Here is a 26,974-nt window from a genome sequence, read left to right as displayed (position 1 = left end):
CAGGACTCAGGGGAGGTTCATGCAAAAGTTGCCAATATTTAAGAGGAGGGAAAGCAGTGAGGTTTTTTCCAAAGAAATGTCCACTTCTGCTATTCTACCACCATTCCTACAAGGAGGCATAGGGTCAAAGAGTAAAAGATATTAAAGAAGGTGTCTGGCTCCACATGTGTCAATAGCTTGTGGGACTTCCTGCTGCAGGACACTTCAAAGCTAGGGCAAGATTTGAGAGGAGAACAGGCAAATTCAAGAATACCAAAATCTTTTGGAAAAAAAACCAAAAAAATATGTGTGTATATATACACATGCAAATAATTGCTAGGGAATAATTTACTGCAAATGCTGAGGAAAGTATTTGTTATGCTTTGCAAGGTCTGTCCTTCCCTAGGCATTCCTTATTGAGGGTTGTGAGACAGATGGTTGTTGTGTCAGGGAAAGGAGGGCATCAGGAGCCAGAGGTGGCTGGTTCAGCCCCACAGCATGAGGCTTGCTGTCCTCAGCCAAGGGGTGTCACCAGAGGGGGGTGAGCCGGTTTCCAGCAGCACTGCTGCCAGATCATCCCTCCCCTGCTGCTGAGATCATGCAGGAACACAGGAGCAGTGACCTACCCACTCTCCTGGATTCCCTTTGTCTCCACACTCCCCAGGCTCACCCTTCTCTCCCTGCACACAACAGCACAGCCCATCACCACCAGCTGTGCTCTGGAGTCTCCCTCCACTGAAGCTGCCTGTGAACCACCCATGGGTTGGCAAGCAGCAGCTCCCCCAGGAGAAGTGGGAACAGACCATGTGTTTCACATTCCCTGTGTGCTGCTGGAGGTCTGACAGACATTCTGTGACACCTAACAAAGGGCTAGGGCTCTGAGGCTCCCAGGATCCTCAGCACTTTGGGAAATGAGCCCTTGTGTGCTGCTCTATGCTATTTTCTCTTTACCAAGCAGGAAAGAGCAGCCTTTTCTTTTCCATTCTTACTGTCAATCCTGGAAGTCCAATGGGCCCTGGCAATCCTGATGGTCCTGGTATCCCTTGGTCACCTTGCTCTCCTTTCTCTCCAGTGGGGCCATCTAGACCCTATAGATCAAGAAAGACTCGTAGAGTTTTGCACAACTAAGTCAGGCAGACATATAACATATCAGTGTAAGAGCCAAGACTGGCTCTGGTCATCCCAAGAGTGCTCTGAAAACCTTGGATATCCACCAGCTATCCAGTGAAATGCAGGACTTCACTAGCATTGAAAGCAGAGGGGCAAATGGCTGAACATCCTCCTGTCAATGTGGATGTACCAGTCCAGAGTGGGGTACTGCTTTCCTGCCTCCAAGTTCTGCTCAGGGTTATGCAGTTTGCTGGAGTCTGTGTTAGCAGCAACTCCCCACAGCCAGCTGTTGAGACAGCTGGAGTTTCATCCTGGTAATCCCATAGAGAGGCAGGAAGTCACTGCATAAACCCCCCTGAGCAGTGCTGGGGAAACAGAAGCTGTGACAGACTGAAGCTGGAGCTTGGGCACTCTGCCCCAGTTAGGGCTGGGCTGTGAGGGGTTACCCCATGCAGCTGCCCTCCCAGGAGGGGCTGTGCTGGGGCCACAGCCTCCTGGCCCACAGACACACCTGCTCACTGCCAGCAGCGTTTCAGTGCCAGCAGGACACCAGGCAGCAAGCTGAGGGAGGGACACGGTGCCCAGAGAGCAGGGCAAGCACCTGGGGACAGCCACTCCAGCAGGAGGACAACATGTGCCAGGCAGCCAGGCTGTCCTGTACTGTGACACTTCACACAGCAGCACCCACCTGGCAGGGCTCTGGGGCACCCAAGCAGAGCTGGGTAGGCAGCAGGACTGGGAGAGGCTTTGATTTACTCACCGGTGAGCCTGCTTGTCCTGCCTCTCCCTTCTCGCCCTTTTCTCCTCTGACCCCGACGTGGCCTGGCTCTCCCTTGATTCCAGGAGGTCCATCCTTTCCTGGCAGTCCCTGAAGCCCAGGAGGGCCCATTTCTCCAGGCTTGCCACGTGGTCCCTAAATGAATTTCACACAACATAAAGTGAAACACTTACAGATGGAGTAAAGCCCAGAGCCTGTTTTTTCTGCTCATCCTTTCCCTCCCAGCTATGCCCTTTGGAGACAGGACAAAATAGTGTTGCCATGACAAATGTCAGGACACAACAAACCATTAATGCTCCTTCTTGTGAAGCAAAATACTTTTTTTCCTCGTGGGAAAAACAAGTGTGTGACATCAGTGACAGAGATGACCCCAGGTAAAACCTTTGAAGGGAAGAGCATGGTGTCTTACCTTTTCTCCGTCGTGGCCTGGAGGACCTGGCAAGCCAATTTCACCCTGAAACACAGAATTGTTACTTGGGCAGTTTGAAAGCAGATATTCTGACTCCTTCTGTGGGGCACTGTGATGAAAAAGGGCAGGCATGGCAGAAATAGCCTGCATGGACTACTCATGGGAGAAAAAAGCAAGAAAAACCCAGGTTCTTTTCCCATAATCACCAAAAATAAAGTATGGAAACCCCAGAGGTTTTCTGCAGTATAGAATTAAAAAACAAACAAACAAAAAACCAAATCAAACAAACAAACAAACAAACAAAAAACCCCACCATGGAAACCCCTGTTGAAACATTATGTGACTGCCTGAGCATTTTCCCAACCTTGTTGATCCTGACTGCCAGCTCCCAGTGCAGTCATGCAGTCCCCAACCAACACAATCCCACAGTTGGGTTCCCACAAGCTGCTTCCTGAAGGGGAAGGCAAGTAGAAAGGATCCTTCATCTTTCAGATTAGGCATTATCATTGTGGGAAAAGAGATTTTCCAGATATTGTGTGTGAGGAGGAGTGGCAGAGGACAGCACGACAGTCTGATAGTGCTGGACAGGAAATACAGGAGCACTGGGATGAGTTGTGGGTGGGAATTCTGCCTGGGCCACTCCTGTGTTTCCCTGAGTTCTGCAAGTGCTAAACTGAGACAATACCTTCTGTCCTGGTGGCCCTGGAGGTCCAGCTACACCTGGACGTCCTGGAGGTCCCTAAATAAAGAAAAAAAAAATTTTCATATTTGATCTATTTTTGTGTTTTGAAACCAGATACCTCTCCTAAGTTTAAGGGGCAATCACAGAGGAATATTCCAAGGGATTCCTAAAATCATATTCTGTTGGGAAGATGAGCAATGGAGAGTCCTGAGAGTTGCTCTTCCCTGCTCCTTCTGAGCACTCCCTGTTCTGAGCATGTATGATCTCTTAAAGCAGAGAGATGAAAGCCCTGATTAGAATTCAAGTGCCAAGATCAGAAGGCGAGATGAGCTCTTCTTTCAGCTGTCAGCTGCCCCAGCTTTAGCTCCCAATTGCAAAGGACAAGTGTTTTAGCTGCACCTAAAGTGTCAGGCCATCTGCGGAGGACAGACATATGGCTACTTGTGTAAAACCCCACAGCATGGACAGGAACTCACCATCAAGGCCAAAGTTCGTATTTCCTAGGAAAAAAAAGTGAAAAAATAATTAAAAACTAAAACAAACGTTGGGAGCTGGTTCGTTCTCCACTAATGTAACACAGGCCCAAATGAGTAAGGAGTTTACAAAATTAAGCAGAGGGAAAAAAACCAAAAGAAATTCAAACTAAATACTCACTTCAAGTCCCACAGAGCTGTTATTCTACAATTTCTCCATTTTCCCAGTGGAGCCCAGGTCAGCCCAGAGCTGGGCACAGCCACTCACTCCCAGCACTCCATCCTCACATTCCTTGTGAGGAAGCTTTGGTGACTTTATTCACAGGTATTCCCCAAAACACTGCAGGCAGTGAGATGTGGGATAAAGGGGACTGTGGCACAAACAAGTGCTTCCCTTTGCTGCTACTGCCAAGGAAGCAGATCTGTCTGCATCCCTTGGGAAAGAGTAAAGCAGCCAGCAGTCACCTCACAGGACAGGAGGGCAGCTGCTTACCTGGAGAGCTTCACTGATGTTCCCATCATAGTCCATCATTTCATCCTTCCCAGGCTCTCCTTTGGGGCCCTGCAAAATACCAGGTCTCCAGCCAGGGGCTGGGACTGCCCTTCCCTTGTTGGGCTCAGAGCTGTGGTTCACTCTGAAAAAGGGGGCTCAGACGTGCCCATTTCACAACTGTCCAGTTTGTCATTTATTAAAGAAAGCCCCTGCAGTGCAGGAGATTCTACAGAACTGTAACCAGCCCTGCTCAGACTACCATGACATAACCATCAAAGCCGGCAGTCTGGGAAGAGATGAAGTTGAGGCCAGAATCCAGGAACTGGATTGTCTGACCAATTGTTAGATGCGTGCATGCATCCACCCTCTTGCTGCCTTTTTCTGGTAGGTCAAGGGCCTGAGTCCAGATTGTGATGTCCAAACCCACCTCCTCCTATGAATGAGCCATCCTGAGATGGCCTGGGAGAATTTTTTTCCTCTAATGTAGGGGTGAGGGTATGGAGTGGAGAAACAGCCCACCTCAACTTAGCCACTGCCCATCTATGAGTACTTTTAGTGACAGCAAGACCCAGGCTGGACTGTCAGTGTGGTCCCACTATCCTTAAAGCCCTCTGAAGGGCCAAAACCGTGTCAGTGAAGGAACACCTACCCTTGGGCCCATGGGTCCCTGGTCTCCTGGTGAGCCACGTTCCCCCTGAAACAGGAAGTTCACAGTTTTAGCAAAGCCTGTCCCTTCACTTTCTTGAACTCCAGATATCACACTCGGCTGGTTCTCTGAAACACTCTGGGCTAGACAGCTTGACTTAAAATTCTCCTTCTCAGCTAAGTTTTGTAGACATAGGAACAAATCTGCAGCTCCTGAAGCTCAGAACCCAGAGCTGGGCTGTGCAAAAGCATTCCGTACCTTTTCTCCTGGTGATCCTGCAGCACCAGGCTGACCAACGTCACCAGCTTCTCCCTGACAGGGAGAGAAAGGGAAAGGGATGGCTTTGTATTGTGCTGAGAGGGTGCAATTTCACTGCTGGCTTCACATTGCCAGGAGGAAAAACTGCAGAACTGCACCAGCCAAGCACCCCTCCTGTGCTCCCTTCTCCTCAGGTAGCCCAAATCTCCTGCCACAACTGCCCACCAGGCACCCTTCTGTCCCGTCCAGTGCAGAGGGAATGTTCAGTCTGGTTTTTCAGAGCCTAGAGGGGAGTTATTTGAGCACAAGAAAGGGATTTTCCTTCCAAAACAGTTCACAAACTCTCTCACCTGCAGCATACAAAACAACAGTACTAGAATACTCTGTAGAACCTGATATCCCTCCAGCAGGTGATCAGAGGTGGACACAGATGAATACAACCTTTGCTCCTTCCTACACACCTTGTGCTGGGCGCAGTCCCTCACAACACACAACTACCTGAAGGAAAAATCACTCACCTTTGGTCCAGGGGGTCCAGGCAGACCTGGAGGGCCAGGTTCTCCTTTAGCTCCCACCAAGGCATTCTCAGCAATTCCCTTCTCTCCCTGTTTGCAAAGAAGAACAAGTCATGTGTCTCAGTTCAGACTCTGCACCTCTGCAAGTTCGCTTGCCAAAATACTGGCTTAAGAGACATGGCCAAGACAAGATCCATCAGCTGGGCTCTTGATAGCCTGGAGAGCACTGCTCCAGAGGCAGCAGCTGGCCAGGAACCAGGACAGCAAGGTCCTGCCTGAGGGTCCTTGTGGAGCCCTGCCAGCAGCCACAGCCTGCATCATCCCTGTGGCTGCACCAGGCTACACAGGGCTGCCTGTGGACAGACCTCATCCCCCAGCCTCCCTTTGAACACTGTGTTCTTCTGCTGATGAAACTGAGCTGATGAAGCTACATGATGACTTCTTTTGGAATGCCTCCCTCTGGAGCTGTAGTCATCAGCCACTCAGCCCTGCACACCACGTCCTTTGCACAGAGCAGATAATAAGGCACTAACAGGAAAGCTTTGCCACTACACCCTCTACACTGGCATTCACTGCACTGTCCCCTTTCCCAAAGAAAAACACCCTGTGCAAGGCTGATTTGAAAGGTGTGATTTCTATCTGAAAATCTCAGAGCACAGGGGAAAACCAGTCTCAGGGCTTAGCTTTATCTGACTGGCCCTGGGTCTCTCTGAGCACAAAGATACTCCTCCAACTCAGAGCACAGCAGTGCAGCTCCCCAAAAGCCCATCACCTCATCATCCATGGATCCTGGAGCAGGAGGGAGGCTGAAATGCCACGTTACATCTGGGGTCATGCTTTTAAATGGAAAGTACTGGAATACAATTCTGTGGCCTTGCTCCCAGGACCACAACCTCCTCCTTACTGCATGAGGACATGCAATTCCTACAAAAAGGCATCTTTTGTGTGCCTCCCTCACAACCCTGTCTGAAGATGACAGTGCAGAACATGCTGCCACAGTCAGCTAAGAAAATGTGAGCTGTGCACGGGAGGGAGGGAGGAAAAGGGGTGAGAGCGACCCCACCAAAAGAAAAAAAAAATTCAGGAAAGAGACAAACCTTTGGGCCAGGAAGCCCAGGAATTCCAGGATCACCAGCTCGTCCCTTTTCACCCTGTTGGCAAAACGGACATGGTCAACACTGACTCTGCAGGCTTTCCATCCTGGAGGAGCAGTAAAAGGGTGATCTGCTCCTGGTTTCACCCTCTTTCCCTTCCCTAGGGATTTTATTTTGGGCACAGATCTTGAGCAGTACCAGCTCAAGACATTACAAGTTTTTGCCCATCCTTTTGACTATCTCTGCACATCATTGCCTTTTCTCTCCAAAGGAAGTTGAATGAGAAAGGGATCCAGGGTTCCCCCTGTGCATCTTCCTTAACCCTCTGGTGTGTTCAACACTTTTCCCTGTCACTCCTTCTGCACAGGCTTTCCCTGATTCATATGCCCACAGAAGCTGCTGCCCAGGGTGAATTTTAGTTGGAGTGCAGGACTTTCTCCATGCCCTGCTCCTCTTCCCTAGCTCCAAATCCCACACTCATCGTGCTCTCAAATAAACCCAAGCAGTGCAGCATCTCAGCTGGCAGCCAAGCTCTGGGACACACACTGGTCATGTAAAGCAGTGAAGACAAGAGCAGCAAAAATAGCAAAGACAGCAGCTGATGGTGTAAGACGATGCCTGGAGAGCTGCAGGCTGAGCTGCGTGAGGCACCATGGAGCATGGAGGATGCCATGGGCAGTGAGCAATGAGAGCATCCAGCACTCCCTTGGTGAAGTGGCTTTGCTCAGTTCACCATGACACCTGGACCATATCTTCAATTTTGGAGCACAATGACTGGTCTTTATGTTGAAGTTAAGTTATCTTAGACCATTCAACCTAGCTGCTAAACTCATGGTTTCCATGTACAGTGTCCTGTTTGGGAGTCTGCATTTTACCAGGACAGAGAGAGATTTTGGAGGTTTCTGTTACCCTGAAAAGATGTTTCAAATGCATCACCAGGGAAAGGTGTGTTCTTAGCTACACCCACAGCTCCAAGACTCAGCTTGTCCAGATTCTACAGAACAATTCAAACCCTCTTTCCCCCCACAGCTGGCCAGCTCTCTCCTAGAGCCATGCTGCCAGCCTGCAGAGACTGGTGCTGCTCATCAGAGCTCAAGGGCACGCATCTGACATGCAGGGGACTTGCATCAATGCTCCAGGAACAGACATGCACTGGTGGCTCCCTGGAAAATAATCTACTAGCAGCAATCTTTTTGTCAGGCAATTCTAGAGTGCAGTGACCCCTTTCTCCAAGGTAATTTGGCTTCCAGCCACCTGTAAGGTCCCCCTCCCCCAGCTTTCTTTCCCTGCAGAGCATGTACATTGCTAAATTAATGCTTCTCTCCCTGGAAAGAGGGAAAATATTTTCAGGACCTCATACCTAAGGAAGAAGTTTGGCATAATCCTGTCCCAGGGCTCCATGAATCCCTGATTCTCCCACTTTTCATTCAAAGACTGTTTTGAATATACATGTCCGTAAGAGCTACTGAAAACATCCTGTGCTGCCAGAACTAGGGTGCAAAGCAGTGGATTTCTTGAGGAAGGAGGTCAGATTACTGAATGCCTGTTTAGGGTGTTATTTCTGGAGTCAAGAGAAGTGGCACTGTCCTTAATCGTTCCCAGGACAAGACTACATCCCAGGCATCTCATGCTGCCCTGCCTGCCAGCAGCCCCCACCTCCTGCAAGCAGGAACACACAAACACACTTCACCAAGGGGGAAGAGCCAGCACAGGACACATAATCCCCTGCAAGCACAGCAGTGCAGCACACGGCAGCTCCCGCTCGCAGGAACGCAGCGCTGCCAGGACACCCAGCCCAAACACACAATGTCCTACCCGCTGCCCCCTCTTCCCTGGCAAACCTGGGGGGCCCATCCTCCCTGGCACTCCAGAATCTCCCTTTGTGGGGAAGAAAAGAGACAGGGAATGTGTGTGTTACATGGCTGTCACATGCTGTAACATAACCCAGCCAGCCTCAAACAAGGGGAGGCAGCTGCTCAGGGATGCAGAGGGATGGGGCACTAGTGCACCATGCCTGCCTTGGGAACTCACCCCCAGTCACGCTACACTGAGATGGGGACAGCCCTCTGCAGGGACACGGGAAGGCTGCTGGGGGCACAGAAGTGCTGGGAGGCAGAGGAGGGACAAGGGAAGGGGCAGAGGGAACCTGCTTCCTAAGCAAAGTGTGCCCTGCGTCTCTTGTGGAGTAGGGAGGAAAGGAGGAAGGCAGCTGGAAGGTATTCCCATGGACACAGACTTGAGCAGGAGAATGGAAATATTTGCAGTATGGTCCCTCCCTCACTTGGTATCACTGTATCCTAGGACCATTTTGTTTAGAGTGGCAGGTGCCATTAGGGCCTGGATTTGGGCACTAGGAAGTATACAGACACTGCTCAACTCCCTCAGCTGCTCAGGGAGGGGACAAATACACAAACCAACCAGAAGTGCAGGCTCAGAGCAAAACCTTCTGAGAGTACCTTTTCTCCTGGAGTCCCAGGCTCGCCCTGGTGAGAAAGAGAGAGGAAAATAGTGACAATCCAGGAGGAGAGAGTACAAATCCTCCTAGAGCTATCAGAGTGAGGAAAAGAACATTCATCTATGGGAACCTTGAGCTGGTAACAAGAACTTCTTTTGCCTTCATTAGGGAGCTCCCAGGCTGCCCTAAGAAACCACCAAACCTCAGACTCATGGCTTCCATAGAACGGAGTAACCACTTTGCAGTACTTGCAGATGTTTATCAAAGAGCAGAGCAAGAGGGACCTGCCACTCCCTGCTCTGTATCACAGAGGAGCAAGGCTGCGGGTGCAGCTGAGGGAGGCTGTGCTGACACGAGTTCACCAGACCCGCTGCAGGTAGCAGGGATGAGGCTGCAGACGGGTCTGGTACCTCTGCCGAAGGCAGTTCCCACAGTCCCCATCAGTGGGAGCCGTCCGACCGCTTTCCAGCGCCTTGAGCTCTCCCAGCTCCCGCCCGTGCCCGATTCAGGCACTGCAGCCCAAAACTGACCTTCATCCCTGCGGCGGCCATCCCGGGAGCGCCCTGGCAGAGAGAGGAAAGACAGCAACACCTTGGTTGAAATGAATCGGACAGAGGTTTTAAAAACTAAACAGCATCAGCCACGTGAAACTAAAAATGCAAAAATCCACATCTTCTCCTTGCCACAACTCAGAAGTAATGCTGTAACACCACACAGCACACGTCCACATTCCCTGAGCAGCTGTTCACCTACAGCAGTGGCTCTGGGTTCCAGAAAGCTCTTCCAAAGGCAGCACCATGAGCAGAACCCAGTCAGGACAAACGGATTTCCACCCCCACCGCCCCTGGGTTTAGTCCTGCAAGTGAAGCAAAGGCCAACAAGCAGAACAGTGTCAAATAACTGAGGAATGCAAAGACAGACCAAGGACCAAACCCCCACTTCAAGGCTGGAGCCCAGACACCTCAGCTCGAGCATCCTGGGAAAGGCTGGCTCATACCCTAGAGCCCCCTCAACCTGTTCATACCACAGAAGACAAACCCTGCAGTAAAATGTTTCCAGGAGAGCTCTGAAGCCAGACACCTTAGGGGAAAAACCAGACTTCCAAGCACTGCAATTCAGGTGTCATTCTGCAGTGTGCAAGCCACCACCATGGGACCCTGGAGTGCAGGCTGCCCTGCCATCCCAGACAGGTGCCTCAGAGCCTCAGGAGGCAGCTGCTCCCACAGGGACTGTCCCATTTCCCTCAATAGCACTGATGCAAAAAGCAGGTGGTCCCTGTCAACCATCCTCTCTGAAATCTCTGTATCCCCTGTGTTAGCATTAGTTAGGTCCTGGTTAGGAAAGGTCCAGTTAAAAAGGCAAATATGAGGGATAACTAAGGAGAGGGGAGGGAGGGAAGTGGTGTTAGAAGTTGGGAAATATGAGGGTGTGGGATGTAGCACATGAGGCAGTGCAGAGGACTGGGAGCCAAGTTCAAAGTGAAAAAATCTTGGAAAAGTTCAAACAAGGAGGAGTGGGGAGCCAGAGAGCAGCAGGATCATACCTCTCAGCTTTCTGAAAGAGAAATCGGGGACAAAAGCTAAAAAACACAAGGACAGAAGACGGAGATCAGGGATTCTATGCAATAAATGGGGGGAAAAGCATTCCAGATTGTCTCAGGGTCAGTAGGTTTTAGTGAACACAGGCTAGAGTCATGAAAGGGATAACATGCAGTAAGTGCCTTTGGTTAGGCCCTCACAGAGCCTTGAGATGCCTGTTCCTCATTTTTCAGCCTTCACACAGCAGTGAATTCAGATCATGTTATTTTCTAGTATTTACCCTTAAACTGCAATCCACAGACATGCAGAGCTGCTCACACACTGACCCTGATTCATCCCTGCATTAGCCCAGGCTCCCAGCTGGGCTAACACACACCTGCAGTGGTCACCTGGGACAATTTACAAAGTGCCAATTCCCTACAAACATCAGTGACTGGCTGCTCTCACTGGCATAAAGCATTAAATCCTGATGTTGCAAGTAAGCATCAGACTGGGCATGCCATTTGTTCTGTAAAACACATCTTCCCCCACCACTGCCTTCATAAATGAGGCCTAGTATTTTGCAGTTTAGAAGCATGAATAATTCAGCTGAGGACAGTCACTGGCTCACAGACACACACACAAATGCTTGTGCATCAGGGGCAGCCGAGTGCTACGGGTGAGGTCAGGCAGACAAGCGTCACTCCTCTGGTCACAAGGTACCTTAGAGCCATGTCTTCCTGGCAGCCCTGGCATGCCTCTCTCCCCCTGGAAGCAGAGCAGGACACACAGAGAAAGACAGCAAGAGACAGGAGATGAGTGGTCCCAGGGCTCCATGAGGAGAGTCCAGGGCACAGGTGATGAGAAACCCTCCTGAGAGAAGTAAGGCAACATTTTCTCCACCTGACTGCCCTAGCTGGGGCCATTTCCCATCAGTGGCCCCTCTCAAGACTTACATTAGGACTGACCCCACTGGAGTGCCACAGCCTCCATACCCTGCAACCACATCCCACATTCTAGCACGCTATAGGGCACAGGGAGGCACTCATCCTGCAGTGAACCTGGGATGAACAAACCTATTTGGAGAGACAGAAAATCCAAGGGTTGCCTTGTGCTGTTAGCCTGAATTCTGTCTTCTGATAACTGGAAAATGAAACATCTTCAGGCAATCTGCATACTGCCCCTGTCATTTTGTTCTGGGTGTTTAGTCCTTACTTGGAATGGCTATTTAGCAGGGAGATATATATATATATATATATACATATATATATACATATATATGCTTTTAAAAAAAATAGTTTTTTTTAATTACAGCATCCTGTGAACTGTATTTTGTAAAACACCCTCTAATACCATAATATACATCTAGTGTGGCCACCTCCTGCCCTACACAGACTACTTAACTACCCTATTTTCAGCAGTAAGAAAAGTAAATCAATAATTAGGAATACTGTGTACAGGAGAATGTGAATTGGTCTCTCTCCTTCCCACCTATGCTCCCTGTCTTTTTTAAGTGAGACCCAGCAGGGAAGACCAACACTTTCTGCTGGGAGACACCCACCCTTGCTTGCAGAGACCATCCCCATAGGGCAGCCCATCCTCTGACAGTAATTCCCCTTCCCAGAGACCTTCCTGGAAGAACTGCCTGCCTGAAGAGCTGTTTAGTGATTTTGCCTGCAAAAGCAAAACCCCCTCTGTGAGAGGGAGCACTGTAAGCCCCACAGGGGCAGCTCAGAGCAACCACCCTACACTGCTTTTCCTGATGAGGCTGGCACTGGAGGGATCACACAGGCACTAGGGCAGCAACAAACGTGACACTGCACCACTGAAGCACAGAAAGAAACCCAGTGCTGGAGAAAAAGCAGGAAAAACAACTCTGCAGAACATCTTTAAGCCCTTAAGTGTTTGAAAACCATTGTAGTGCAGGGAGTACCCGCTGGGCTGTTCCCTTTGTGCTCCCTGGTGCAAAAGCAGCCAGGTCAAGAGCTGGGTACCAAAGGCAAAACACCCAGCACTGCTCCCCAGGGGGCTTCAGGAAGGCAACCAGCAGCACCTCCCAGTCCCATGCTGATTTAGGAACCAGTACACCTCCTGAGTCTCATGCTGATTTAGGTAGCACTCTGTATCTCTGGAAGTTAGGCTACACCTCTCCCCTTCACACAGAAACTTCACACTCTACCTGCTGTGAGCAGCTTTATCCCCACTGGGTGCAAATGATGCCTCATGCTGATCAGCTCATCAGCTGCCAATTAAAACAGACACCCTTCCTTTTTGCTCTTTACTGTGAGAGGCAAATGATCAGGGGTTTATTAAGAAAGGCTGTGGGTGCTTTATGGCTCCTTCCTCAGCACGAGAAAAAGCCTTATCCTATGGATCTTTCAGAGGAAAAAAGCAAGAAAATATCAGTGAAGCTGAATGTGACAGGCTGGGAGCACGAAGTCAAATGCTCATTCAAGTGGCCCAGGTAATCACAAACACTGTTTGATGACCTTCATGAGACACAGATTTTGGTCCTTACATGACCAAAGTACAAAGGGTGGCCACAGAAAAACCAGCTGAGACACAATCTAGGTTGTGCTGCACCTGCCATTGGGTGGAGAGAGGTGATTAAATGAAAAAGGGGGCTGTGTGATACTAGGGAATCTCTTCAAGCCAGAGATATTCTTCACTGCCAGCCAAAGCAGTGATATTCCACATAAAATTGGCCACTACAGTTGACCTATGAATCATGGTGTTTGTCCAGGGCTCCTCAAGGCAAAGAGAAGGTAAAATCTAGTCTAAGTAATTGGATCCAAAGTTGGAAGATTTAAAAGTTTTCCAGAGTCCTAATCAATCCTCCTAAGTGGGAGGACAACAGAAAGAAGCAATTTCCAAAGACAACAATACACGTGCTGTTGGATGCTCAGGAGCTGCTCCTGAGTGAGGTCTGGCTGCTGATTTAAGAATGTGTCTGCACTTCCCTTTCAACATCTCTGAGGAAAAAGAAAGGAAGTCAAGAGAAAAGTGACCTTGACAGTAACAAATGATAGTCTGTGTGTGAAAGAAGCTGCTGTTTTGGGGCTGTGGAGGCGTCCCTTTGGAGCTGCAATTTAGTATCCCAAAAAGTGGGGTGGATTTAATCTCTGCTCTTCCTGAAGTGGGGTGTGTAAGACATAAATAAAGGGCCAAGTAGCAAGACTGTGTCTCCAGGGTGGTCCTGAGTCAGCTCCCACCCTCTGGATGACCCTGAGACATGACTGCAATACCTGGAGACTTCCCCTTTGCCAGAACCCACATGAAGAGCTGGCTGGTGCTTGTACATGGGCATGAGCAAAGCAGGTGTTCCAATGCTAGCAGTGAAACATGGGAGCTTCAGCAAGGACTAAACACAGCTTCTCCTTTCAGCCTTTTCTCCTTCCCAGGCAACACTCTGACTTTATTCCTTCAGTTCATTAACGGGAGATGTGTTGTCGAGAGAGGAACAACCAGCAAGCCCTCAAATCACATCAGTTCTGGGGGCAATTCCACCTTCATTTACACTGGCACAAACAGGAGCAACACCTTTGTGCCTGACAGATTTACACTGATGTGGAGATGGACACTGGGAACCTTTGGACTCTACATGCACTGCAGTATTTCTGAGGAAGTATTGTTTTCTTGTAGGAAGAAAATCACTGCTGCACTGTTCAGCTATAAGCCCAGAGCCTGCATTCCCAAAGAACATTTCTTTAAACTCCAAGTAATGCATCCTTGGTAAGCTCTGAAGGGGCCTTTTCTCTCTTCAAACAGTAATCCACCCAGATGGAAAAGATATAGAAAGTGTATGTGCTGCACAATAAATGAGCTGCATGCCACACACTAAATACTTGAAATGTACGTGTCACAGTTAATGCTTTTCCAAATATTACAGGACCAGTCCTTCCTCACGATGTCTAAGATGTATGGCATGACACAGTGTGCTCTGACTGCCATGAACACTTGCCAATGTTGTAATGTTTTAAGCACAGTCTACGCTGAGTAATATACTTTAAATATATGGGTACAGTAAATTTCAGTCAAATAGATAACATCTGGGCAGAGACCATATGAGCCTGTAAAAAGTGTCCAGAAACAGACAGAAAAGCTGGTGCCAAACCTCAGCCTGAATGGCGGAGTTTGAGTGGATTTGATGCGTCAGCTAACCAGATTTTATGAGGAAACCCCAACCTAGCCCATCAAATAGAGAGATGTAACAAATCACCAGCAAGCTTCATAGTCAGAGAAATGCCTTTGGTAAGCATCGAATTCCACCGAAGGGATGAAGGCAGCATTTACTGCCTGAGCTCAGAGTGCCTGTCTGTGGTCAGAGCACAGATGTGTACTCCATCAAATACCCCACAGAGCTGCCTTGCACCCAACTTCCCCTTACAATCCATGAGCCCAAGGAGCAGTATCTCCCAGGTAATCTACTGTGAGCTAGAAAAACATATTTGTCATGCCTACCTTTATGCCAGCATCCCCTTTTTCACCCTGCCCAGCAAAGGAGAGAAGAAAGGAGGAAAACAGGGAGGGACAGTAAACATAAATGAAAACCAAGCAAGCAGTAACAGCAAGAGATAAAGTAGCCAAAAGACGGGTGTGATAAATGCAACCCCAGCACTCCAGGTCTCCTCACAGTAACATGGTACCAGTCAAGCACTGGCTGCAGCCCTTCCCTCCCTAAAGGGCAAAGGCACTTTAGGTCCTTGGAGTGGATGCTGGAGGTTGTCCCTACTAACGCTTTTCTACATTATAAGGGTGTAGAAACCAAACATTTCATGGTCCAGGGTACCTTCATTTTCACAGCCCTGGTGAAAAAGCCTCTAAAGGCTGGGCTGGTTTTATTCTTTAATGGGGGACTTTGTAGGTCCTGGTTCAGGACAGCATGGAATCACCTTGGCCAACAACTGCCCAGATTCTTCACACAAGAGCAAGTGTTCCTGTTCATGTGGTTCATTCCAGGCTCCAGAGAACTGTCTCCAACCCCTGGCCTTTGATATCCCTTTAGGACAGGCGTGTGCCACTAATCTGCCCCTGAGAGGTGGCCCACTGACTCAAGTTTAAGGGTTACCTTGGGGCCAGAGGCTCCAGGGAGACCATGGGCACCGGGCAGGCCTGACTCGCCCACCTCACCCTGAGGAAGAGAACAAAGAAAACAGTGGAAGTAGCAAACATAGCAGCAAGAAAAGGAGCTGTGGGTTGCCAGAAAGGTCAGCAGAGGTGTGAGAGGGATGTCCCACACTGAGGTGTCCCACGCACACCAACCTACCCCTGGGTCTCTGGGAGAGGAGCACCACTCTGCATCAAGAAGGACATTCAGTGTATGAAATGTATGGAGTGAAGGGAGCAGTCCCATATCCTACATCATAGCTGAGTTAACAACTTTCCTCAACATTTAGCCTTCTTTTGCCTTCCTGCTAGGATCTGGTCCCCAACATTCATCCACTCCTTCCAGCTTTCCCAGGGAAAGCCTTGTGCTCATCCTTCAAGACCAGTGTGGTCTCTTGGCTCAGTGGTGACGAGCCAGACAAGTTGTTTCATGTAAGAGGAGCTGGTAGGAGAGGCCCTCGCTGTGAGGTCGCTGTGAGAGCCGCCCGCCCTGCGCACAGGGAACAGGACAGGCTCCGAAGGGAAAACCCGACGGTTTGCTGGGAGAAGAGGCAATAAATCCTGTCTGTCTGCAGGAGTGGGCTGTGGTCTGCAGGGGCTGTAATTTCCACTTCCTGACACAACAAAAACTTCTCCATTTATACAGAGCTAATTAAAAAGCTCTCAGGTCTTGCCATTTTGCTTGCAGAGCACCCATAAAGCAACTTGGAGATAACAGGGGACACAGGATTCCTTCCTGCTGGGAACGTTCAGCTTCCCCTTGTCCAGCTGCCATCTCTTTAGCAGTATCTCTTCATTCCCTCTCTCCCGTTTGATCTTCCTTTGTGTCTTTCCCCTGTGTCTCTTCATTACACCCTCTGGGCTTGACAGCCCTGCTGTTAATCAGCTGCTGCTGAAGGCATTAGGGCATTGCCAGCTTCTGCCTTTTAACCCAGAGCAGGACTGACTCTTTGCTGTATCCCAGAGAGCAACAGCCAGGGATTTGACCCTTTTCAGCCTCCATTTGGGCTTGGATGCATAAGAAATGCATTTCAGCCTGGAACTGGGTGTAGAGAGGCACACACACACGGGGAGATACTTGTTCCATAGCTGCTGGAGAGTTAAAGGTAACTCTGGGCCCAGGCTCTCTTTACACAGGTGACAGCAGGGAATCTGTGGGACTGTTGCAAAGCCAACAGGAGCAGAGCTCCACAGGAGGCTCCAGCACAGTCCACAGATTTCCAGCCATGATTCCAGAAAGCATCAGTGCACTTAATTCATTTAACAACAGCGGAGCTTCCCTCCTTACCTTTCTGCCAGGGTATCCCTGAATCCCAGTGTCTCCCTGCAAAAGGCAAAAAGACAAAAGAAAGTGAAGTTTGGCCTGAGAGGGACACATCTCTGCCCTTTTCCCTGGGTGTTGCTGGGATGGGAGAGCATTCCATGGGGAAAATTTGCCTTTTGCTCAGCGATCCCAGTGAGCTCTCCCTTCCAACCCACAGGCCAGCGTTACCTGCACTGGGCAAAGCCCTGGCAGGAAAGCCCTGGCACACAAGTAACATGTGTCAGCTCTGTGTCCCAACTCCATTGTTCCAATCTCCTCACCCGGCCTACATATCCCAGATAAAAACAAATTAGGCTGGGTGGCTGCAGCTGAAAAACAACAACAACCACCCCCTCCCTTGCACTTTGGCAAGTGAATAAATGGGAAACCGTGGCAGAGTTAACAATAGCATTGCAAAATCCATTCCTGAAGCACTGGGAAATGCTTTGAGAATGGAAGAAGCCAATAAAGCTGTGTGTGGCAAACAATTTTGCAAGATGGGCTGATGAGGCGTGCCTGGCTCAGTCAAGATGCAGCTCAGACGTGTCGCCTGGATGAAACCCATGAGTCAGCACACGGGCAGGGCCCCAGAGCAGTGCTGAGCTGGGTTAGAAATCCTTCTCAGCTGTTTGATGTAACCTCTTTTACCCCTCCTCCAACCATCAAAATGTACACATCTGTCCTCATCAGGAGAGTCCATCTCTGCTCGTCATCTTCCTACACCTCTAAGTGAGGTGAGATGTCTCACCTTTGGTCCAGGAGGCCCAGGTAAGCCCTGTGGATAAAATCAAAACAGACACTGGGGTTGGAAATTGCAGACATTACATGGACAGCAGGGTGATGGAGGGATGCTGGCTGGCTTGATTTGAAATACCCCTTAGAGATTTGCACTGGTGAGCTCAGACATTTCCAGTCTATTCTTCATGTAGATATCTTAGTCCATACACTTAAACAAACTTATGCCCATAGTGCTCCATCCCCCCAGGTTTGTTCTTGCTGAATCTGAAGTCTAAAAAGCTGCTTTGCCTTATGCATTATGCTTCAGAATCTTTTCTGTTTCTCTGGCTTGCTTGGGGAACTTGTTCCCAGCCCACTGCAGCTCTGGAGTAAATCAAGCATTTGCAGCTTCCTCTGGCAAGCTAAACAGAGAGAATATATTAACAAACAAACCACTTGTGCCTCTAAATGAGAAACCACCAAACAATTTACCTGATATGAACCATGAGGCATACCAGACATACGTGTGTGTAAATATAAATAAACAAAGTATCTATGCAGGAGCTGCCTATGAGCAGTCAGGAAAGGAAAACTACTCTAGATATGCTCTGATGCCTCTGCCACCTGCTTTGGCAATTCAGGTATTTAGCCATCCTCTCCTTGGCTCCTCAGAGAGAGATGGAGCTCTCTCAGAGAGGAAATGAGGGTGCTGACCCCTGTATTGTATGTGGAGAGGTACATTTGCCTCCAGAGATGAGACTTGTTGGTCCTGCTAGCAGGCCTTGAAAACTCCTGGAGATGGAAGCTCCTTTAATTCCCAGTGGCTGCAGAGTCAGCATGCCACGTTTGCCCCTGCAGCTCCCAAGAACGGAGCTGGATTCTTGTACCCACCTTCCCATCTCTGCCAGGCTTTCCAGGCTCTCCTGCTCTGCCCTGTTGCAAGAGAGAGGTACATTAGGAGCACTTTCTGTCGCCTGCCCTGCCATTCAGCAAGGGTATTATTTTATAAATGGTGCTTCTGCTCCCACCCTCCTCAGCTGCTTGCTAGGACACGGACAGGACTTCAAAGGGGTGGAAGGGAGCACGACAATTACACCCCATGTGTCACTTCCTCCCCGGGGCCATCTGCAGGGGCTGAGGAGGGGGAAATGAGCCTGGTGTCACCCACTGTGTATCCAGATAGCAGCAGGGCCCAGTTCACATCCCTGCCTTTCCTCTCACTCCCCTCTTTCCCCAGAACTTCTTCCTATCCACACATCCACTTTCTGTGCAAGCCTCCTCTCCATGGCTATCTCACCTTCACTAAAAGAAACAGTGCCCAGAGGAAACAGCCTGTGCCCTAGGGGATGGGGAAGCAGAAGGATTTGTTTTGGTAAGGACTTACAGGGGGTCCAATTGGCCCAGGACGTCCTGGGATTCCTTCAGGTCCAGCTGGTCCAGCGGGCCCTGGTGGACCAGGGGGCCCCGGGGGACCTTGGATCCCTGCCTGTCCTTGTTCACCCTGCAGTTTGTAAAACAAGAGTTACCAGCAGGCAGAGCCAACCTTTCACACCATCACCCTAAGGGCCCAAGGCAGGCCAGCCTGACTGAAGCAGAGGAAATAGAAGCAAGTCCCAGGTTACTGCCAGGAGAAGTTTCCAAGAGTGATGGAGAGCCCTGCTGAGGACAGCTGGGCTGCCTGGGAAGCAGGAGCCAGCACCCAATGGTTTGCAAAGACATCAGAGCTCCCTTCTAGAGGGATCTAGTGATAACAAAGCAGTCCAAAGAGACCTTTTTCTTCACTGAGTCAGCCAAGTAAAATTTTTGTGTCGAAGATCAACATCTTTCGAGTCTCTGAGGAGGCTTTCCAAAGCATTTGACAGTCACATGCGAAGTAAAGCCTCCCATGACAACACCAGCACTTCCAGGCAGAGCCACAGTGTCTTACCTCAGCCAGTTTTATTCCATACTATATTTATTGGACAACACTCACTCTGCTTTGCCAAGGACCAAAAGTAGAAATGCCACAAACCCTAAAGAAAATAACACAATCATCATGGCATTCCTGGAGCCCACCCAAGGCAGGCCCATATAGACCAGGCAGAGCCTGTTTTTCTAAGATTTAGCAAGGCAGTGCCTGCTGAGCCACCTGCCATTCTCAGCTCTCTGAGATGGAGCCGTTTGAGCCGGTTCCTCCCCAGGCCCCTCAGTAGCCACTCAGTGGCTGTGGCTCATGCCTCAGCAATGTCATCTGGCCCAAAGGGCCTGGACGTGGCACCAAGAGGCACTGAGGAGACAGTGGGTTGGAAGCACCATGTTTGAATACCAGACTGCTGATCTCTAACTGATGAATCCAGTGAGCTCCTAGGGCACTGTGGCACCCGCACTAAGCTGTTCACTTTTCACGCTCACCTCCCGTGATAAAGTACCACAACAGCTTACTGCTAGTGATCCAATTTAAATCTGAAAAACTTCCCTTGGTGGATCCATGGGATGCTAGAAACCAAACAAGGCTGTATCTCAGTTAAAATCAGTGGGTGTGCAGTTGCATCTCCACTGCATTTATCCTCTCTACAGCCTTACACACTGGAGGAAAATGCATGAAATCTGTCCGCTGTGTTCCTACCAAGTGCGCTGTTTATCCTGGCTGCCTTTAGTAAAACATGCAGATACAGGGATGTTTGCTTTATTTAGAATGATAAATGAAAGTAATAAGCTGCAAATTTCATCCTTTCTGCCATGAGCTCTATTTAAAATAAAATTTCCAAGACGTGGGCCAGGCTCACGAGAAGCTCGGTCATATGTGGAGCAACAGCCCTTTTCCTGTGCCTTGCTGCCCAACCCACAGCCCACGCTGGGAAGCTGCAGGGCCAGACAGGAGGGGTGCCCTTGCTTCTCCCCATTTTTAGAGTGGATCTTCATTCATCCTGTGACCTTTGCACGGGAATGCAAGTTCCTTCCTAAGCTTCCTTATCCTCCATACTCAGTGTTATTCAACTATCCTCTAAATGGTCCCATAGCTTTTAAATATGGAAGGTAATTTGGATCTAATGAAGATGTTGGGAGGACACTGGAATATATTTCTAGATTTCCTCTTGCCTTAACCTCTCATTCCAGAGGAAAAGACTTTCCTCCCACTGCATCTTATAATATCCCCAGCATGGGTGTACCATGGGAAGGCAAAGGGGGCTTTACCCATCTTACTTTGGATCTCTCTCTATTCTCACCTCAGCTACTCTCTGCCAGCCCAGTCCATGCTCTGAATTTAGGGCACTAAAATGCAGCATGGTGCTGGAACGGGACAGGGAGCTGGGCAGAGCAGGAGCCCTGCCCCAGCACAGGGAGTGGCTGGAAGGAGCTCACCCGAAGTCCTGTTTGCATCACCCTCACTTTGCTGTCTTGGGCACAGCAGGCTTTGTTTAGACAAGTGCCCATCCTTGCAGATCCCTAAACACACGAAGTGCTATTACCACATCATTATAGCCTCATTAATGTGTTCAGCACAAAAGGACTCTCACAGAGCTAAATGGACAGTAAGTGGATACAGTAAGTGGGAGATCAGGTGTCATTTTCCTCAGTTGTCATTCTATATTTTTAGCTGTCAACTGGAACTATTTTTCAGTTCTTTTAAACACCCGTCAGCCACCCTGTCTGCACTGCACCAATGCAATGCTTGCTCAGGGCTCCACTCAGCCCAATGCTTCAGCTAAGCCCCAGCCCTTGGTCAAAACACTCCTGCTGATGTGCTCAGGGCTAGCAGCAGGATTTTCCTCTCTTCCAGGTGCTGGTGCTAACATCCATTTTGCAGCCTCACTTTTTTTCTTAGTACTCACACACTGGGCTCCTGGAATTGCCTGGTGCTGTCAGACCTGTAGGAGCAGACCACACCCTGCTGCATTCCGAGACTGAATACAGCAAAGGCAAAACGGATCATGGCAAAACTCTCCGGTGAAGTTTTCCTCTGCGGACAGAGGGAATTTGCAGCCCTGGCTGACGACAGGATGTAGGGCAGCTATTCAAGTTTCCCACTTCATCCTGGAAAGGAACTTCAGTTTTCAAAGCCTTCCCAAGAGGTCAGTGCTTGGCCTGGCTCTCCAGACTGTCACTTTGAAGGGCAAACAGCACAGTCCATGTGGCTCTGTGTGGTGTGAGTGCTGAATCCATAGAAACTGAACTGAAACCACGGGCTCAAGTGGGAAGATCAGGATTTGTCCAGAGCTGGGCAAGGACCAGGCACCTCACGGTAAAGGTTTCTTGTATCCTGCAGTTCCCTGCTGGCATCGACTGTCTAGACAGGCAGCAGGGTGACAAAACCCAGCCACTTAATAAAGAGTGCCCAGCACACTTCAGAGGAGTAATTGCAGCAGTTTGTCCACACAGGAAAGCTAATCCCAATGATGGAATGAGGGAGCATAAAGTGGGCTCATTAAAAGCCACATGAACTCTGACTATGGACACTTATTCACTATTCATATGTCCATAATTCACTTTATGAATTCATTCCCAAAATAAACTAAACATGAATTATGGCCCTGGAAACCAAAATAAATGTGTTTACACAAAGATTTAATGCAATTTAATGAAACCATTCTAAGAGCTTATTTAAACACATTTCCCCAAGTGCCTCAGACTAGACTAGCCCTTAGAAGAAGCGTTTGCCTATTCATTCATCTCAGTTAAATTTCACAGACCTTAGATGAATTTCAGCAAGAGGCTTCCAACCTCTTCTGGAGATTGAATATGCAGGAACTGACTCCTTAAGGGAGGAGGCTGCTTGTCAACAGCCCCAAGAACAGCTTCATGGCCCATTTCTTTTAGTTCAAAAATCTGGCTTCACTGCATTTCTTTTTAGCAACATTATCACATCAAAGATTTCCTCCGCTTTAAAGTAAGTCCCTCAACTCTGCCTGAAACTCTTGGAAAGCCCTCTGTAGGGGAAGAAAGACAGGTAGCAAAGCTGATTAATTGCAAGCATTGGGAAAAGCTCAGAAACAGGCAACAAGGAGGAGAAGTCTACCTGGAAAGTGCGTCTCTTTATGACCGGAGGTGGAGCCAGCCGCACTGAATTGAGGAGAGGCAGCAGCTGAAGAAGATCAAACCAGAAGGTCGCAGGGCAAAGGAGGCCATTAGGGCACCGAGAGTCAGAGAGCAGCCAGGGGAGAGAACAGAGAAGAGGGGAACAGAGAGACTGCCGTGAAAATGAAGCCTGGCAGGAGAGCGGCGCAGGTACCTGCTGGCAGACCTCTGAGCTCCTCCGTGCTGCTCACAGGGGCACCCACCAGGGGCCAGCCTGGCAGGGGTGGGGTGCCCACCTGCCATCCCAATGCCCCCCCTGCACAGAGCTTTCACAGCTCCCTCTGCTCAGAAACAGAACTTAGCCAGGGGATTTCTGACTCGACTCTGATCTCCTTAGAATTGCTCACTGCAAGACATCCCTCACTGCTCTGCTAGGGTGTCCAGCAATGGGACTGTTTTCCTTAACTTCTCATCATCATCAGACTTGGGGCAAGTGCCAGAATTACAATTTTCTCCACGTTTTCCAAGTGCAGTTTTCTAGCTCTCTTACAGGAAACCCAGTGTATCTCCAGGCTCACCCCTCTTCCAGGTGTGGAAGGGAGCAGAGAAAAGCTATAGTTGGGGTCAGCAGAGAGGTCCTGCCCTGGTTCACTTAACTTGGCAGACACAACCACCATGGCCAAGGGACAAGACCAGGTCTTGGAGCTGGACACCTAAGCAGGGCATTGCCCTGGCAGCCTGTGCTTTGTTTTTCCTTGCTCAACAGTATCATCACCTTCTGACTGCTTATAGCCAGGAATGCTGCCTTAGGGCACAAAGCTGACCCGGACACACAGAAATCAAATGCACTAAAGCTCAGGAGCATTTGTTCATCCTTTTGCCATATCTAGTTTCCACTTGCATGCACGCTGCTGTCACCCTGGCACCCACCATGTCGGCTCCAGGCCCAGGAATGCTGCTCTGCTCTGATCCACTTTCCTGTTCCTATCAGTTTTCCATTGAAGCTGCTCTTGATTTACATAGGGAGAGGCGATAGAGCCTTTCTGTGCTTGGGCACAAAAACGTGCCCATGTGTGACATTTCCCCGTGTGAGCTGTGCACTCAGATCCCAGAGGTGTGCCCACAGGTGTCCAACAGAAACCATAGACTTTCAAGGAGTACATTTTATTCCCTTTAAACATTGTACTTCATGTGTGCAGTGAAAGCAATGATCCAGTCCTGTTGCAAAGAAAAGTAGAAACCCAATTTTGCAGCATCATGATCAGGTGGTTGTGTTCAAATGCACTGATCCAGACAGCCACAAGCTATCACTCTAAAAGCAGTGCTGCTGGAAATTCAGCTGGGCTGATTTTAACCAAAGGCAACCTCCCCTTTCTAAAAGGCAGTGCAGGAGGCCTCTGAGCTCAGGAGAGCCAGCTTAGCTGGCTCTGCCTGGCTGCTTAAGTGCTGAAGGGTATGTGAAATATTATAGAGCTTACAGGGAAGCTGAGGGAGAATGCTGGAAAGGATAAGGAGGAAAATGGAGAGAACCAGTCCTGAAAACAGGCAAGACAAGACCCTCCAATGGATTCAGGTGAGAAGAAATCTGAAGGCACTTCTACCCAGCTCCTGCCTTGCCCCCTCTGTGTTCCAATGGGAAGTTTTTTCAGAAGGCAGTGTGCAATATTGGATCTGCACTCTCGAGCCTTTGCACCAGGACTGGGTCCCCTCAGACCACTACCCACAAACCTTCAGCGTAAGGATCTGGTTAGAGCGCAGGGCTGCGAGTGTTGTACTTAGGTATTCCTGGGGAACAGGGAACACACACGAGACAAACGGGGTCAGTCAGACAAACAGCATTTCTGAGAGCAAACCTAGCACAGCTGGCCTCCCCATTTCCCTGAATGGCACTTTGCAGCAGCTTGAGGGGCCCTCTCACCCTGAATGGGCATCCCCAATGCCTGGGCTCATCTCACAGCAGTGCAGGCCACACAGACTCATACAGACAAAAAAAATAGGAAACTGCAACAAGAGCCAACGCACATACCCTAACCTTGTATTTCCTTCCTAAGAAAACAAATACAAAACAAAACTGAAACATCATCCCCCATTTGTCAGGATGCTGGTTTTCATTTCCTCACCCAGAGCATCTGACAAAGAACCTTATCAAACAGAAAAGCAAGAATAACTTGCAATTCGGTCAGCAATGTCGCATTTTTGCAACATGGCCCATCCTAATTTTCATTCAGGGAGGAACAAAGAACTGCACCTCTGCTGGCTGGTCTGTGCCTCTGGCTCCCTGAACTTGCAGTTCAGGACAGCCTGTTCCTTGAGTTGATCTGAGGACAGTCACCCTTCCCATGAGCATGTCTCCGCCTTGAACAACTCATAGGCTTTTTATAATGGTGCCTCATGAGACCAAAAGTATCTCCATGAGAGGCAAGGAAACACTGCCAGGATGTGAGGCTTTGCACCTACCCTTTTCCCGCTGTCACAGCCCTGTAGCTCACCAGCCACCCTACAACCCTGACCCACCAAACCAGTGTGCTCTGCCCCCAGGCCTGGCCCAGGCTATTTCCAGGGATGCACCAGCTCCCATCCCAGTGTTGCTTCGGGTCCTGCCGCTGCTTTTCACCTTGAGCACTGGGGACAGCAGAGGCAAGGGTAACAGGAATTCAGGACACTGCTCGGGTGACCAGTGTTGTTGGCTTCTTTTTAACATAACAATGTAGTGAGCCGGCTCACTAAATAAACACAGCTGACCGGCTGTTATTGCACGGGGGACTGGCACTTCCCCACGGCCCCTTCTCCCTTGCTGCCAGACCAGCTCACTCTCCAGTGGCTCTGCTGCTCCAACCAGCTGATTATCCGGAGGACCATCAAAAATAAACAGAAAGCTCTTAAGCTTGTCTCCCTGTACACCCAGATTACAAATTCCAGCCACTTCATATGATGTCGTTCCAATGCATTTCCAGTGGATTTTCAGCACTCTGGTTGTTTTTAGAACTGGTTAAATCCCCTCAAACCCCATGATGTTCTCTCTCCACTCCTGGCTGCAGCACATGCTGACCAGGCCAAGAAGAAGGGGCAGGTGGGGCAACATCCTGGCTTCCATCAAACAGTTGCTGGCATCAACCATCCCACTCAGCCTCTTCCTTGCAGGGAGAAAGTCCACCAGGCTTGGGGACCAGCATGGGGACCAACTCACTGGGGACCTGACAGAGCACTACAGCCAGGCAGTGCACACCTACCCTCAGGCAGGCAGCATAACCCTTCCCCTTGTCTCTATGCAGGGATGACAGCAGCATGAGGGAGAAGAAAAAGGGAGGAATGATGATAGAGTTTTCCCCAAGTCTTCAAACCCCACGCTGCTCCAGGCCACACAAGCAGAGCAGAGGCTGTGGGAGCACCACGGAGCCAGTGCAGCAGCTCAGTGCATGAGTGGGTGACCTCTACTCCTCCAGAACCCCCAGGTTTCACTGGGTTGTGGGCTGAGGAAGTGGACCTTCCCCTCTCCAGCACAAAGCACAGGAGGGTCTCCAGGAAGCAGAACTGACAGCAGCTATCTAGGGGTCAACTCTGGTGGGCAGGAACAGCCAGACCGGAGAACCAACATCCCTCCTGGAAAACCTTATCTGCTGCTTTTCTGCGAAACACATCAATCAGCCGAGCACTGCCCCGGGGGCCCAGATGACGCATCTTGTTAATGGAACGATCTCTACTTCCAACAAAAAGCCATTCAGACAAGGAGGATTAACATGCAGGAAGGCACGGGACAGAGGATAATAACGCTAATGACTTACCCTGTGCGGGTACTCTGCACACTGACCCTGTGAAAGAAGGGGATTAAAAAGGAAAGGGTTTAAACCAAACAGGCGACCAAAATAGGCACGCAGGGTCAGATCCAGAAGGCACAAACCATTGTGACTGTATCAAACTCAGTGCAGCTATGCCAATTTGCACCTGATAAGCACCCTGCCTCCTGTCCTCATCCCCTGAGCCCTCTGCTCTTGGTACTCCTCACTCACAGTCAGATCAAGCAGCACCAAGGCCACCAACTGCCTTCCTCTATTTTAACTTTTAATAAGGCCCCCACTGAAATTACCTTCTCTCCTTTTTGTCCTGGGGGTCCCTATAAGACAAAAGTGACCAAAAAGGCCTCAGTAAATGAAGGAATTCAGTGAATGCAAGGGGAAAGGGATTAGGGTGAGAGATGGGATAGGGATGAAATACTTACAGGTTGTCCCCTGGGACCTGCAGCACCCTTTAAAGAAACACAGAATTTAACATGGGATGATTTTCCATTTACAGAGAGAAAAAGACAACGTATGGAGTAGATGAAAAACTGAGCTTTTAAAAAAAATTGTGAAGAAAATTCCCAAGAGAGATCTGGGTTCCCTTTGTTACTCTGGAGGAGTGAAAAACACACACATGCTCTGGCTGCACCACGGGGGGGAAATATTAA

At 49.6% G+C, this 26,974-nt stretch overlaps 1 protein-coding gene across 19 annotated transcripts in view; it reads right to left on the bottom strand.

Annotated features, from left to right (window-relative positions):
• Positions 1–26,974, bottom strand: part of COL13A1 (collagen type XIII alpha 1 chain) — a 59,603-nt gene that overhangs the window by 23,227 nt on the left and 9,402 nt on the right. For 8 of the 19 annotated variants that reach the window (XM_072930809.1, XM_072930806.1, XM_072930808.1 and 5 more), the window contains 24 exons: positions 26,747–26,773; positions 26,615–26,641; positions 26,313–26,339; positions 22,532–22,597; positions 18,920–19,036; positions 18,427–18,468; positions 17,567–17,593; positions 16,804–16,839; positions 15,478–15,540; positions 14,871–14,897; positions 11,133–11,177; positions 9,423–9,455; positions 8,894–8,920; positions 8,253–8,315; positions 6,441–6,494; positions 5,347–5,433; positions 4,829–4,882; positions 4,574–4,618; positions 3,925–3,993; positions 3,435–3,458; positions 2,962–3,015; positions 2,277–2,321; positions 1,850–2,002; positions 969–1,067 (listed from right to left, as the gene is read on the bottom strand). In XM_072930809.1, coding sequence (XP_072786910.1) covers positions 969–1,067; positions 1,850–2,002; positions 2,277–2,321; positions 2,962–3,015; positions 3,435–3,458; positions 3,925–3,993; positions 4,574–4,618; positions 4,829–4,882; positions 5,347–5,433; positions 6,441–6,494; positions 8,253–8,315; positions 8,894–8,920; positions 9,423–9,455; positions 11,133–11,177; positions 14,871–14,897; positions 15,478–15,540; positions 16,804–16,839; positions 17,567–17,593; positions 18,427–18,468; positions 18,920–19,036; positions 22,532–22,597; positions 26,313–26,339; positions 26,615–26,641; positions 26,747–26,773 — 1,311 coding nt within the window. Of the gene's footprint in view, positions 1–968; positions 1,068–1,849; positions 2,003–2,276; positions 2,322–2,961; positions 3,016–3,434; positions 3,459–3,924; positions 3,994–4,573; positions 4,619–4,828; positions 4,883–5,346; positions 5,434–6,440; positions 6,495–8,252; positions 8,316–8,893; positions 8,921–9,422; positions 9,456–11,132; positions 11,178–14,870; positions 14,898–15,477; positions 15,541–16,803; positions 16,840–17,566; positions 17,594–18,426; positions 18,469–18,919; positions 19,037–22,531; positions 22,598–24,258; positions 24,316–26,312; positions 26,340–26,614; positions 26,642–26,746; positions 26,774–26,974 lie in introns of all 19 variants that reach the window. The other 11 variants (XM_072930807.1, XM_072930819.1, XM_072930815.1 and 8 more) reach the window with 11 other exon arrangements.

The sequence above is a fragment of the Taeniopygia guttata genome, chromosome 6 (assembly GCF_048771995.1).
Source record: "Taeniopygia guttata chromosome 6, bTaeGut7.mat, whole genome shotgun sequence".
Taxonomy (NCBI): domain Eukaryota; kingdom Metazoa; phylum Chordata; class Aves; order Passeriformes; family Estrildidae; genus Taeniopygia; species Taeniopygia guttata.
This window is presented reverse-complemented; position numbering and strand designations above follow the sequence as displayed.